This window comes from Phalacrocorax carbo, chromosome 3 (genome assembly GCF_963921805.1).
Source record: "Phalacrocorax carbo chromosome 3, bPhaCar2.1, whole genome shotgun sequence".
In the NCBI taxonomy this organism is placed as follows: Eukaryota; Metazoa; Chordata; class Aves; order Suliformes; family Phalacrocoracidae; genus Phalacrocorax; species Phalacrocorax carbo.
The window spans coordinates 7,823,909-7,839,360 of NC_087515.1; the positions used below are offsets into that span (position 1 = coordinate 7,823,909).

The 15,452-nt window shown below is 36.8% G+C and overlaps 1 protein-coding gene across 1 annotated transcript in view; it reads left to right on the plus strand.

Annotated features, from left to right (window-relative positions):
- RYR2 (ryanodine receptor 2) overlaps nt 1-4,385 on the plus strand; it is a 437,201-nt gene extending 432,816 nt beyond the window's left edge. The window contains exons 106-107 of the mRNA XM_064445463.1: nt 136-187; nt 2,796-4,385. Of these exons, the coding sequence (XP_064301533.1) occupies nt 136-187; nt 2,796-2,891 (148 nt within the window). The 3' untranslated portion in view covers nt 2,892-4,385. The remainder of the gene's footprint in view (nt 1-135; nt 188-2,795) is intronic.
- The last annotated feature ends 11,067 nt before the right edge of the window (nt 4,386-15,452 follow it).

A 15,452-nucleotide genomic window follows, 5' to 3' on the forward strand; every position in this document is an offset into this window, starting at 1 on the left:
CCATAAATAGAACTCTGGACCTTGTAAGTCCATGAACAGCATTATCACTGTACATGTTGAAAAAAATTCATCCCTCTGTGGGTTGCCTACTCTTTCCATAGATTGTATTCATAATAGCTGTTTCTTTGCTTGTAGGTTTTTTCTGATGTATCTTATTAACAAAGATGAAACAGAGCATACAGGACAGGTAAGTTGAACAACTCTATTAATGTTAACAGTTATTAAATACAACAGACTCTAAAATAAGAATCATTCAGGCTTGGCAAAACTAGGAGTATTCTAATGAATAGCTCCCTATATAGTATGTAACTTAATTCTCATTCTTCTAAACAAGTCTTAGGACTTTGGTTGCTTAATGTTAGCTTGAATATCAATTCTACAGTACTTTCTACTCCTATTTTGTTATCTGACCTGTTATTCTTATATTGTTACTTCCACAAAATATAAATACAAACTATAAACAGAAATGAGAAACAACTTTTAAGCATCCTGTGAAAGCAGCACTCTTCATTTCTCCCTTTTGATTCTTTTTTAATAGTCTTTGTCCTTTATTATTGTCTATATATAATCTTCTATGTCTACCTTCCTGGATAAGTCTATATGAAAGAGCTTGTGCATATATTTAAAATGAAACCTGTGAGAGAATTTTTCCCTAGAGGTTTCTTCTTTGTTGTTCTTTCAAACTTATGGTGCTTCCTTAAACTTAGAATCATAGAATCATTAAGGTTGGAAAAGACCTCTAGGATCATCAAGTCCAACCGTCATCCAACACCACCATGTCTTCTAAACCATGCCCTGAAGTGCCACATCTACACTTCTTTTAAACACCTCCTGGGCACTGCTGGCTCTTGCTCAGCTGGCTGTCAACCAACACCCCCTGGTCCTTCTCCACCGGGCAGCTCTCCAGCCACTCGTCCCCAAGCCTGTAGTGTTGCATGGGGCTGTTGTGACCCAAGTGCAGGACCCGGCTCTTGGCCTTGTTAAACCTTATACAGTTGGCCTCAGGCCATTGATCCAGCCTGTCCAGGTCCCTCTGCAGAGTGTTACTACCCTCGAGCAAATCGACACTCCCACCCAATTTGGTATTGTCTGCAAACTTACTGAGGGTGCACTCGATCCCCTCATCCAGATCATTGATGAATATATTAAACAAGTCTGGCCCCAACACTGGGCTCTGGGGAACCCCGCTCGTGACTGGCTGCCAACTGGATTTAGCTCAGTTCATGACACCTCTCTGGGCTCGGCCATCCATCCAGTTTTTCACCCAAAAAAGACTACACCCATCCAAGCCATGAGCTGCCACCTTCTCTAGGAGGATGCTGTGGGAGACAGTATCAAAGGCTTTGCTAAAGTCCAGGAAGAAAACATGCACAGCCTTTCCCTCATCCACCAGGCGGGTCACCTGGTCATAGAAGAAGATGAGGTTGGTCAGGCAGGACCTGCCTTTTGTGAAGCCATGCTGGCTGGGCCTGATCCCCTGGCTGTCCTGCACGTGCCTGGTGAGCTCCTTTAAGTGTACTTAAAGCCAGTAAAAAACATATATATAAAAATATAAAGGTTTTTTTCTAGTGATAGTCTTACAACAGACAGCAAATGTTCCTGTGTGGCAGATAAGAAAACAAAACGACCTGAAGAGCATCATATACATAGCCCTACAGGTTTTGGGTCAGAGGGACGATTTACTATAAATCTATGTAGCTTACTCTTTCTGAACTCTGATGTTTGTATTGGGCAATTATAATCATCTTATTTGCATAAATCTTCTCAGCCTTGTCCAGTATCAGATTTAATATATTTGCTTTGCTATTTTTGAACATCCATTTTTCATTTGAGAATTTCATATTAAATGAGATTTTTTTAAAGTCTTTTTTATTTGTGTTTTTTCTTGGCATACAGTGTGTCCTACTGTATTCGCTGAAGCCAGATTTCTACTAACTATTCAGTTTTGATACTGTTAGCTGATAATTTGAAAATTGAGAGTACTTCATACTAAACAACTTCTAGGGACATGGCAGTGGACTTGGCAGTGTTAGGTTTATGGCTGGACTCAATCCTAAAGGTCTTTTCAAACCTAAATGATTCTATGATTCTATAACTTGTATAACACATGTCCTTTCTACCATTGCATTTGTATAATAAAAAGCACATTGAAGTGGTGTGATTAAAAGAGAAATAAACTGACATATCCTTTACTATGCTCCAGACTGCCTAGGGACAGAGCCTTACCTGAACAAATAATCAGAAATAAAAACCCACCACTGATTCAGAGAATATTGCTCTTCTAAGAAATGTCCTTAAAGGCTATTTTGTTTTATGTATTGTGTGTAGGCATATTTTGAAATGACTGATGTAGGCATTAGTCAAATTTCTATGACAGAAGATATTCTGCTTACCCTGGTATTTGTCTTGTGACCAGCTTTAACTGAGCTTTACAAGTGCTGCTGGATGTGCAATAAGAATTAAACTACCTGCTCTTCTATGTGTTTCTCTAGTGCTTTTTGACTAGGAGGCAAAAAACTAAAAGCTACCCTAAACTGATCAAAATCATTAACATGATTTTTTAGATTGATACACAAGAACCTGATATGCACAGAAACAAAAAGGGTGAAGCAGTATATAAGCAAAAAAGAAAAAAAAGCCCATGATTAATGCTTTATCATTGATTAAATTAAATTATTTAAATTGTGTTTCTTCAAAAAGGGTGAAGCAGTATATAAGCAAAAAAGAAAAAAAAGCCCATGATTAATGCTTTATCATTGAATTAAATTAAATTATTTAAATTGTGTTTCTTTCAGGAATCCTATGTATGGAAAATGTATCAGGAACGGTGCTGGGAGTTCTTCCCTGCTGGTGATTGCTTCCGAAAACAATACGAAGACCAGCTCAACTAAGCAGAAATGAGGATTTCCAGATGAAAATACGTCCCTGTATTTCCCAACTCTTTTGGGAATGTCTAACAGATTTCTTAAATCCCCAAAGCTGTGTGCTTTTTAGAGCACCAAAGCTCTGTTTTTAATGACCCAACTGCACTTTTATTTTCTTGTGTATTTGGTTTAAGAACACTGGAGTAAAGAACAATGAAAAAATAACAACTCTGGAAAACAAACCAACCACTTGCACACATGAAAGATATCCCTATACATAACATGCACACATAAGAAGAGACTTGAGACAGCTTATTTCTGAAACTGCCAGATGATGCCCTTGTCTATAAGATCACACATGGGGTGACATGGTAGCAACACTCATTCGATCTATTTATTTCATCATCCTGGAAGGAACTATATATAGTTCGCAGAGCACTGTAAAAGATTGTTGTGGACACTAAGTTGTGGGGAAATAGTGCCTTACTATATGTGGGTTGAGCTATGCAGAAGATGAGTGCATGATGACATCTTTTTTTTTTTTTTTTTCTTTATGTCTTCCCTTTCTTCCAAGTTAATATTTATTTTGTGGTTTTGGCGGGTTTGGGAGGAAGGGATTTGATTGTGCACATCTTTTTGATAAGACTGGAGTGTCTCAGGACACAATTAGGTTATTCTCATCAAGTTCATTTCACATTTACCTTCCTCTAGCTTTTGCTCTTATTTTGGTAATGCTCTGATACAACACTGCAACTTTATGAAATCTTTGTATGAAAACAAAACGACTGCAAAAAACACTTTAACAAGAAATGTTTCACTGCATGTTTATTATGCAAGTTTAAAACAATCAAAAAAACAACCTTCAGAAGCAAGTTGATCAACATGAAAAAAACATTCACGATAATTATATCCATAGTAATAAAGTGTTGTGGGCTTTATTGTACATCTGGAACAAGTGTCATCAGCCAACAATGTATATGTTATGAATTTGACAGTAGTTTTGGTTTCTTTTCTTTTCTTTTTCTTTCATTTCTGCCACCTGTGACCGATAGTGGAGTTGAAGATTTTCATGTTAAATTATTTTTTAAAAGCAAAGCTGAAGCAATATCCATTCAGGGACTCCATCAGTTCCATCATGAAACACCAATGATGTGTACATCGCTCCATTTTGAGTCCTTTTCAATTGTAATGCCAGTCTTTACAAATAAAAAAAGAGATTCAGAATGGAAACAAGCTGGTTTTGGTAGCATTTGAGGTCTTTGTTATGGAGTCTTTTTATTAATCCCTGAATTAATTACGCTTGCTTCGGAACAGGATTAAGCTGCTGTTTCCTTACCAAAAGTTTTTGGGTTTGTTTTTGTTTTTCTCCTGGACTACTTGCTGTTCTCGTGCTCCACCTCATTTCTTTACAGGCCACAGTTTTGTCATAAAATAAATTGGCTGTATCAGTGTCCAGTTATAACTAAGAAAAATTATAACTAACGAAATAATCCTTTAAAAATAAAAGTTTGTATTCTTCAAAACCAGGCTTTCAGTTCAGCAGATTGTGAATATTGCTACTCTGAAATTGGGATCCTGATGAGGATTCTGTTAAAATTCTCTCAAATTCTACAATATTTGAGGCCAGAGGCTGTGCAGGCTGGTGGTGGCAGGAGGGGCAGATACAGCAGCTACCATTTGCATTGAGGTTTTAAACCGCCCCCACCCAGTGTGCAGTATTCATTCCAGCTTTATTTCCTCCCTATTTGGCACAATTCCGTAGAACACTTCTAAACAGCCTTTCCAGGATTTGCATATTAGATCTAGAAATGGGGGATTGCAATGATGTTCCTTTTTGGTTGTACAGCATGAGAACAGGCATAGACACTATTTTGGTTTTGCACATTTTGTTGAGAAATATGTAGCTGATGATTCTGACTGATATCTCAGGATCCCTTTGTCTTGAAAACAAATTCAAATGGCCTTTGTAGGCAAATACCAGAATAAGTGCGACATGTTTCTTTGACCTCAACTTCCATGTCGCAAAGCTTCTGCAGCATCCTTACTGTTGAATCTAGTATGCTGTTTAGCAAATGTATGTGAAGCCACACTTAAGGACTGGAGGTTTTCAGGATGACATATACTGATTATATGGTGATGCAAAAAATTTCATTTTAAGTATGAAAAATCTTAATTTATTAAATTAATTATAGCTTTCACAGAAGCAAATTCCTACAGATAAAAGCTAGCTCATGAGGGTTTGCAAGATTAGTGTTTGCTGCTGAAAACGATGGGAATTGGCTTTGGCAGACCTTTGGAACACGGTTCATGCTGTCCCCTCTGCAGCGCTTGTAGACTTTCTGTGGCATTTCATGTCTCATTCAGTTGCCACTGTGAGCCTTTTTCTTAACACTTAACACACCTAATTCAAGAAAAGGAAGTCACTTTGAAATTAAAATAAGAGTACATGTCATAGGAGACGGCTTTATTTTAAACGTATGCATCTCCTGTGACTCATACTGTTTCTGACACTAAGCTGCACTTTTAACAGGAGAATATTATTCAGGCAGGCCACACACTACATGATACAGGCTGTGGTGTCCAACTTAATACTGTTCTTAAGCAAAGTTGAAGCCAATTCTTAGATTTTATTAAAAATTACAGAACTTACTGTGTCAAATGCAATTTCTTTGAATTTTTGTGTTGTAAAAGAGTCAGCGTGATTGTATGGGCACAGCGAACCAATACAGACAATTCACTGCTTTAACAGTTTTATCAAAAGAAATTAGCGCTGACGTATGTGTCCTATATATTAGTACAACGTACAAGAGCAAGTAATAATATGTCACATGAAAACTGCAGTTTTAAATCCAAGAAGTTCAATTATAGTGCTTATGCATGTGATATCTAAGATAAGGTTATACTTACACGCGTATTTGTGTATGCTAATGCTTTTTTCAGCTGTTAGCTGAATTTACTGGTTGTGTCAGAAAAACGGTAATTTTCAGGAGTAATTCTTGCCCTTTATTGAAGATAGCAGAGAGACAATTCTTGCTGTTTACCTCTGAAATCCAAGAGAACTGAGAAGAGCTCTAAAACTGATGATCCTAGCGCATACATGTTGATTTTAGCAAAGAAACAAAGGAGTGAATGGCAATGGAAAAGCAAAGTAAGATGAAAGAGTAGTTGAGGTATGATTAATTTGTGGAAATTGTTACCTGTTTACATATTGCTCCACTTAGAACTGAGTTACCCGACACTTGCTACACCTCCTTCCAATACTCTGTAAGTCTGTCTTCTCCCTAAAACTTTGAAGCTTAAGTCTGTGCTTTTTTACTGTGACAATCACAGAAAATAGAAGACAAGAAAAGGATTCTAATATCCTTGGCCCATGCATTACTACAAGAATAATCCCTTCATCTTAGCCACTAACATGCTATTTAAGTTGTTGCTGAATATCTTCATTTGTGGTATTCTAGTTCCTACTGTTATAGGACTCTTACTAATGAATAATAGCATTTTGCTTATGAATTGCATTAATGTTACTTTCTATAACTCCTTTGATAACCTTTCTACCATCTTCAGAGGCACTGAATAATTCCTTTTGCTTACACAATCACCTGTAAAGTCTTCGTAGGATGTAGTATTTTCCAGGTTTTTTATTTTCTGAAGTAGAGTGTGTATTAATTTTTTTGTTCATTATCCAAATCAAATTTTACTGTGCTATCCAGAACAGTCTCTGTCAAAGGATAAGGCATCTGCCACAGCATGGCAGGGTATGTTCTTTGATTAGATCTGCCTAATATTTTTGCTCATACATGTAGCTCCTTCAATCACTGTTCTTAAGTCATAGCCACTTTTATTTGTATACTTATTTGCTTCTTTTTTCAGTTTTCTTCATCTTTTCTAAAGCTGTGCTAAACTATAGATGCTTGGTTGCAGATACAATTTCAAATTATATCATCTTACAGTCTCTTCTTACTCAAGATTTGCAAGATATTTAAGCACAAATATGCATTTAGAGGTGAGCTTTTTCTTGGCAGCTGCCTCATTTCTTTTTTTTTTTTTTTTTTCTCCCCAAAGAGCCTTTTTATGTGTTTTCTGGATTAGAGCTTTCTCTGTTGTCTGCATAGTGTTTTAACTGTACCTATGCGACTTCTGTCTAGTTTTCTTCACAATTATTTTTTTGTTTGCTTGGATATTCATTTAGGCAAAAGGATGTGTCTCTCCTGGGTGGTAAAGAAGACCCTTCTCAGCAGCTGTTGAAGATCTCTGGCAGCCAAACAGGATCATTCTGCCATGCCAATGGAGGTCAAGAGTTGAGGCAATTTTTGATATGAACGGCTTGCTTTTGTAATATAGCCATGGGCTGATCTGCAGTTACAAAGGTTTGACCTATATATTTTGGTGCTGGATGGGAGGAACTGAGCTAAAGTTCTCCTGAAAGAGCTTTGCAATTGCTGTAATGTAAGGGAAAAAAGCTCAAAAATCCACAATTACAACAAAATTAAGGACTTTGTTATCAATCCATTGTGTAAATGCTCCAAGTTCACATACAAGATGTAGTTGCTGTGTTGCTTAGTAGAAATTGCAGTTATATAGACTAGATACCTCTCTCTTAGATATTTGTTAAATAAAGACCTTTGGAACACTGAAAGGTGGCTAAATAATGCTGGATCATGCAATTTGAGATCTGAAATAGATCAAAACGTTTTGATTAATTGTTCTTTATGGAGTGCTAGTAGGACAGAAGGAAACTGTATGAGTTGAATGCATTTTAAAAAGTAGAACCACCCAGGGAGAATTACAGCATGGAACATCCTGACATAAAAGAGAAAATGACTATATGAAGAAAAAAAAGAAAGAAAGAATATTGAAAGGTATTTATTTCATCTGTTGAGAAGTGGTATTATGTCATGAAACCTTCAATGAACTCTGCTTCTGCACTAACTGTTGTGATGGAACTTCTACATTTCCTGTTAAACTCTTAAGAACTCTAAGTATTTTTCTGAAATACTAGATGGTGTCTAGGAAATACACAGATAACAAGATTTTCTAAAAATAGCTTTATAAATTAAAAGGGTTGAAAACCAGAATTTTTATGAAGCTTTTTGTTGTTCTTGTTTCAGGTAGATATAAATTCATTTTTAAGATTATCATGTGGGGTTTTTGGGGGTTTTGTTTGTTTGTTTGTTTGTGATATAAGTGAACTTCAGGATCCAAACTGAGACCTGAGGTCTTATGGTGTCAGCTGCCATACCTGTTCTAGACCACAACTATAGTTTCTAGCCTTAAAGAGCTGAAAGCCCGAGCAAAGGACAAGAGACAATGCATAGATTCAGTTTATGGACAAGGAAGGTCACGTTTGCAGTAGGATAATATCAGGAATAGAATAGGTAATGGTGAAAAATTTATCAGCTGCCTTCTTATTAGGTTATCTGCAGGCAACATAACTGAGAAGAAAAAGAATTTGTAGGTGGAGAAATCAGTTGGCCTTACACATAGCAAGCTTTTTTGAAGTATATTCTTTTTTCTGTTTTTTTTTTTTTTTTCCTTTCTGTAGATTACTGCTGCATAAAATCCCTCAAGCTCTGTTTCATTACAAATATTTTTTCATTTGTAATCAATATTCACTTAGTGTATGAGATTTAGAAAATATGCTTCCTTTTAATCTTTGGGAAACATTAGCATTTTTGTAGCTTGCTGTGCATGCTTGAATATCAGATAAGATTCATGTTTCAAGTGTTTCTCCACTCTGTGTCTTTGAAGGAAAAATATCCTGCTATTTAACCACTCTGCATTCACGAGCAAAAGAAGTATCTGGCTAGAACTAGTGTCTTTTCTCTTTCCTGCTCAGCTTTTGAGATATGTTAAAACAATGCTTTGAATTGCTCTAAAATTAGGTATTGGGCATTAACCCAGAGCTGTCACACTCCCTTTTCTCTCATCAATTACTCAACTAAAGCCTTGTGGTTCCTGCATCTTCTGTAACACATGGTGACAGAAGGTAGAATTCAGCAAAGTTCGAGGATTTTTTTACTTTAGCATATGATAATTATGTCAATAGGTCCAAAGGTTTTGTAAAGAAAAGGCAGCAATGTGAAAGTAATTTGAATTGACTGGGAAAAGCTGCTGAGAACTGACTTCGCTGTGTTACTGTTAAGTATGCATTGTAATAAAAGGTGGATAATTTGATTTTTGGGTGTTTATAAAATGTTACTGCGATAAAGTAGATAGTGAAGTTGGGTAATATCCAGGAATATCAAACTCCTCCTTAAGGAGCTCCTAGTAAGTGGACACCCTGTATCCTGTGAAGACAATACAGTTGTTTTGCTTCCTGCAGTTTAAGGAATGGAAAAATAAAATGAAAAGGCTTGAAATTATTTTAAATCTTGCAAAAACTACTAGTGAATAAAACATGATGTGAGTGAAATGGAAGAAGTAAAGGTTCATGAACTGTTGTTACATTTCTTTGGAGATTAATAAATTGCAGTAACTGTGAAGAAAACGCTACTCTCAGCTTTGAGCCGTGCTGTGCCCGTCGTGCAGATCAGCAGCAGGAAGGTAGCAGAATGGATGACAGCTGGCTTATACAGTGGTGCCCAGTGAGGCTGCTCTTCCGTCCTGTGGTAGCATGTCCAAGCTAGGCTAAGCGCATCCAGTTCTGAAGGAGTCCCTTCCCCATCTACCCCAGTGCCAGGGAAAGGATGACAACTGACCATCTGTATTTCCTCAGTTGCGTTGTTGGCTCTGTCCTCTGGCAGCAGACTGCATGCTGCCATAACTGCTGATACACAGACACTTGCAGACACGTCCTCATAAGAAGAAATTACGGTTAAATTAATTAGGCAGCTGCTCAGCACCGACAAGTCACATCCTTTTATCATGTGGTCCATTCTAATGGAAGGAAAGGAGTATATCCACTGACTGGGAAATAAACTAGTAGTATGGCTTGACCATATAGCAGGCAGTAGATTTTTGGCCAAAGAAGATAAAATTGCAGGCACCAAGTAAAATTTGTGGACATTTTAAGTATCTACAATCTATATTAGAATAAGTGGCCTTATAGATTTGATGTAACTACTGAGATGTTTTTAAGAGCTTCATAATTTTATCCTAAGGTGTTAATAAATCAAGTTGTTGCTATTGAATATTAATATAATGTTAAAACTCAAAACTCAGTATAGTTCATAGCTATTTAAAAAGATTATTATTCTTGATGTTCATCTATGTGCCCTACTTTAAGCTGATTCAAGTGGTAGGTAAAATTATTATCTTTCTCTGGAACTTAGTTTTAGAAAATAGTGTTTTAGAGTGTTTTGTGCACATCTGGAAAACCATTCGATATTTAAATAGTTGTGGCAGAATGGAATGAGCTTGGGACAGGAAATACAGACACTGAATTTCTTTTCTTCACTGGTTCTTTATGCTTGGACAAGTACAGAATTAATAATAATTTAAATATAAGAATTTAAAGATACACCCATCATCTCAGAATTTGCCTGTCCGTGGCTCAGCTTTCATTATTCTTGCTGTAAAGAAGCAGGTTTGCTTTCTATTTGCTCAGACTTCTGCCCCATATCAAGAGGTTAATATCATATACTTTGCAGTACTTGAAAGTGATTATATAAAAAAGCCAAAATAATCCTTGATTATTTCAAAGAAAAATGTAATATAATTTTCTTAACAGTCTTTTGCAATTTAAGAAGTCTCTTTCTTGTTCAAATCTTGCTTCTACAAATGATTTCAGATTCCCTCTGGAGAGTCACCCACTGTTACGGTTAATATCCAATGGTTATAATTCTTTTTATCTTTTTCCAAATCTTTACCTATCTGGATGAACCTTAACATCTGAATAGCTTGCAAATTTAGGACGGTTAGAGACTTTCCAGTACTGAGTGCTCATGGCAATCTCCAAAGTAGATAATTTATGGTCTATAAACATGTCGCTTGTATATGCTTCATGGAACTGATGTATAATTAATTACTTTTTTTGTCATAAATATAAGGTTTTTGTAAGGAATCCTTGTGCAGTCTGCAATTGCAGTAGCCTCTTATCTGGAGTTACTTGATTTAAAAAAAAATCAAGGTAATTAATATGCTCACAAGACTAATATGCACATTTCACCCAGGTCACTTTTATGCAGGCTATGAATTCCTTGTCATAGGTATCCAACAGAGTTAAAAAAGGCTGGTTAAAATAAGCATCTGAGGGGCTAATCTGAATAATACTGCTCAAAATGTGCTTCTGCCTGGGAGAACTGCTAGAAAATAGTTCACATTAAGTGTTCCTCCTATTGTTTGCTGCTTTATTTGTCAACCGGGGCAATGTAAGCTACAAAAAATAAGAGCTGTGGGACAAAGGGACTAAATAGCGGGTTCTGAGGTTTAGCCTGGACATTAGGAAAAACCTTTTCACTAGGAGCGGGGTGCAGCACTAGAACAGGTTATCCAGGAACCCCCATCCTTGGAGGTTTGCAAATTTCATCTCTGAGTGGCAGGCTGGACTTAAACGACATCTAAAAGTCCTATCCTAGCAAGATTTCTTTAATTCTATCAAAGGCAGACATCAAATGTGTTCTTATTCTTCCCTAAGCATCCAGTTAGGGAGACAATTCATTCTGGATGTAGGTTGCTGTGCTTTCTGTCCATTTAGTCAGATACAGTACAGCCACTCTGCTGTTGTACGTTAATATCTGTCCTAAAAGTCTGTATTGGGCTTTTATTTTTTCAGAATTACACTGTGATATAGAAAGGTAATGGAAATGGAAAAGGCTTCAAACGCTGGAGTAACACATTTTAATTTTTTTTTTACCTGGAATCAATTTCTAAGTCCTCAAAAATTTTGAAAATAAATCTAAGATTTCTATTTTATTACTTTCATCCAAGAAAACAAATAGGACAACTCCCCTTGAACGGTAATAATCTGAGTATATACTTTCTACATGGCAAAGCCATGGTTGTGGTTCTGTGCCTGTTTTAAAAAGACTGTCGTGCTGTCTCACAGGGGTGTTAGTGCTTCTAACAGAAGGCTGTTACAAAACATATTTGGCAATCGGCTTTCATTTCTGTTTTCTTCTGCTCCCCGTCAGCTGTCATGGCCTTTACCTTTCTGTTCCCCAAATGATCCTCCTGTAACTAGCACATTACTATCACAGCATTACCCTGCTCATACTTATATCTGGGAAGAACAGGCAGCTGAAGTGTCCAGTATTCTTTTAACAAATGCAGAGTGTCACCTTGTCAAGATTCATTGCAAAGACGACAGACACTGATCTTGCAAAGTACGTTTATGAGAGTTCTACAGTGAAAACGAGTTTTATGGGACAGAAAACCTTTGGTTTTGACAAGAATTAATTACAAAAGTTATTGTTAGTGTTTCCTGAAGGCATATGGCTAGAAAATGAATAAATTGAATTTCACTATAATTTGATATCTGTACATACTTATTCTCAGCATTTTTAAGCTACTTTTAATTAAACAACTTAGAATCAGACTCAGCATCATGTATTTCCTTAAATTAATTAAATGTATACACTAATAAAAAGTATAGATTCCATATTAAAACCTGAGAGAAATAATTATTTTTTTCTAGCTAATTCCAAGGATGAATCCTTATTCTGAGGAAAAATATCAGAGAAAATGGCATTTCAATATTAAATAGTTTAGATGTATTTTATTTCCTATCTGCATTCTCTCATTGCTTATTAGGTCATCACTTTTTGTTTTCATTTTCCTCATTAATGAAAAACATGTCACTCAAAAGGTCAGTGAGGCCTGCCAGGTATGTACACAATTATCTAAATTATTTCAGTGCTCTCATTCTTTTCTTCTTTCCTGTTTAATGTTTGTAGGTGACACATTTAAAAAAAAAAAAGCTAAGGGCATCGTGTCTGTAAGATGCCAAGTGATTCTGTGATGGAAGATTAGGAAACATGTGCATACAAAAAGTCCACTTTAAATCATTTTGCATATTTAAAACACTAATTTGTGTTATATAAACTTGTATTTTACCTCCAGTTAAACTAAATTTTATAATAAGATCAAAAACTATGCTGAGAAGTGGCAGACTTTCTACATGGAGAAGGGCACAGGGAGACACTGACAGCACTTAGCTGAGTGCTGTGCAGATTCTGCCAGGTCAGTCCTTCGACTTTCATGAGGTTGTTCTGGAAATGTTTGGGGTGTGACAAAGCTAATATAAGGGCTAACGCTCCACTCCTCAGAGAGCAGATGTACAATTTATTGTGCCTTATGCATATCTCTTACATGTCATAGACTGAAAGGGTAGAAGCAGTACTGCTCTGGTATAATGACTGTATTGGCACGCAGCAGAGTGTTATGGGTATATTCTGCAGGAATTTAATATAAGATGAATACTTATCCTCATCTAAGTGGAAATCTCTGTTGTACAGGGTTCTAATTAAAAAAAAAAAATAATAATCCAGCTTTTATTCTGGTTTTCCTGACCTCCATGGCTCAAGCTGTGGTCCTGTAAACATGCCCCTTTCCTCAGAGGAAATATGTATGAGCACTGTGGCACAAAAAGCAACCCAAGTTGAGTCTTTCCTCATGTGACTCACAGCTGGCTCCTGCATTTCTTTAGAAACTAAATATCTGATCACCCTATTAATACTTATAAATTAAATATAATCTTTGCAATTATCAATACCCGCCTCAGAATCTCTTCTCAGTTAACGCTGTGGATACTTCAGCATTCAGTGTTCTTTGGCTTGAGCACTCATGAAAAATGCAAATGCCTCCAGTACTGAAACTGTGAGTGTTAGCTGTAAGGTACTGTCAGGACCGTTGATGGTCTGTAAGCAGAGAGAGAAAATGCCTGGAAACACTGAAGCTGAGGTAACTCGTGTTACCTTGAGCTGTGGTGTCCCTCCCTATGGTGCTAGGGGGAGGATGTCTGGGGTGTGGGATACCCCTGAAACTTCCCTAACAGAACTGGAAACAGATATATTGAACCCTGCTCAGTGTCTGTTGCCAAGGGACGTGTTTCCTCATATTTGCTGAATCAAAATTGCAGGAGAAAGGGGGTGGGGGGAATATCGTGTGTCCTTTTTTGGTGTTGCAAAAGTGTAATTGAAAACATCCGGTTTTCTGTTATTCGTTCCAGCTCAGGACCTGTGAACTAAAGGAACTTTAGACATTTGTAATGTAAAGACATGTTTCTCTTAAAATCATTTAAAGTGCGCCATATCAATTAATGCATTGTGGAACAGAACCTTTCTCTGGTACGTTTAAAGGCATACAATATCTCTTTAACATGGCATGGCCATTTTAATGATTTTCCATAGTAATTTCTCCTTTTGGCTGTGTTGTATTCAACCTCATTTTAATTGGTCTGAATACTCTGTTATTGATGTCTGTCTTCTCATTGATTCCTTACAGCGTTATCTTTTCAAGAGGTGAAGATACTGCTACAGTGGTGTGTCCTCATTTGTCACATTTCATAGCAACTCAGATTTTCTTTTCATTAAAAACAGTTTGGTTTTCCTTCTAAGGTCAAGTTAATGGACAACAGTGCTAGAAAAGACCTCCTAGTACATCCGACTTATTTGGCTACTCTGCAATTTCAAGTTGTTAGCACTTTTAAGAAGCTGTTAGAAAAGTATTTTATACTGGTGCTAATTCAGAAATTGGTTTGTTGCATTGAACAATCTTGACTTATGAGTGTTCACATTATAAGACTAGATTGTCTTGGGAGGTAGTCTAAGCATTTTTGGTGTCACAGAAGTAAGTAGATGAATTCAGTAAAGCAAGATCCACAAACTAATCACAATCAAGGAAAGAAAGATGATCAGTAATTATGATGGAACCTTTTTTTGGGGAAAGGGAATGACTTAGAAATGTATATTTAATGACAATTAGATGTCTTCTACAGAAGTGTAGAAAAAAAAAAGCAATCAAAACTAAAAGCTCATTTATAAGATAGTAAAGTTTCTGAAATGTAATTGTCGCCTTAAGGAAAAACATTTAAAATCGAGGCTTGGTACTGCACTTATTTAGAATGGGTCTTTTTAAGCAGAACACGGAGCAACCTCTGGCTAAATGGGACTTGCAAAATAAAACTAGAATACAATGAGAAAATGCTTGTGTTGCAGCAGTTTTAGAAACGGCAGAATTTGGTAGAGGGCAGATATATCCCCGAGCACCCTTCATGTGGCAGTATTCTAGCATGCCTTCTGGTTGGGGCTGAAGCAATTCAAAGGCTGGATAGTAGCTGGCCCGCATGCTGAGCAACACTTAGCCTCTTTTCTATGCTTGACTGTATGCAATCACCAGGCATGCAGCAAAGACTGACTGGTGGGGAACTAGAGGCATAAACATGATCATCTCAGCTTCTCCGGCTTGTTACAGGCACAGGTAGAACACAATTATTACCGGGATTTAACCCCTGGGAACTCTGGAGGTTTTGTAGCCAAAAAGACACCCCAAAATAATTGTACCACTGCAGCCCCAGTGGTAGAGTTCAGGAAGAAAGCTAGAAAAGCAGAAGGCTTCCACGCATGTTACAGATTTTTGGTCAGATCTGTAGCTTTTAAGATAGTGAGAAGTATGAGGAGACATCTTCATTTTCTGAAAGGACAATGAAGG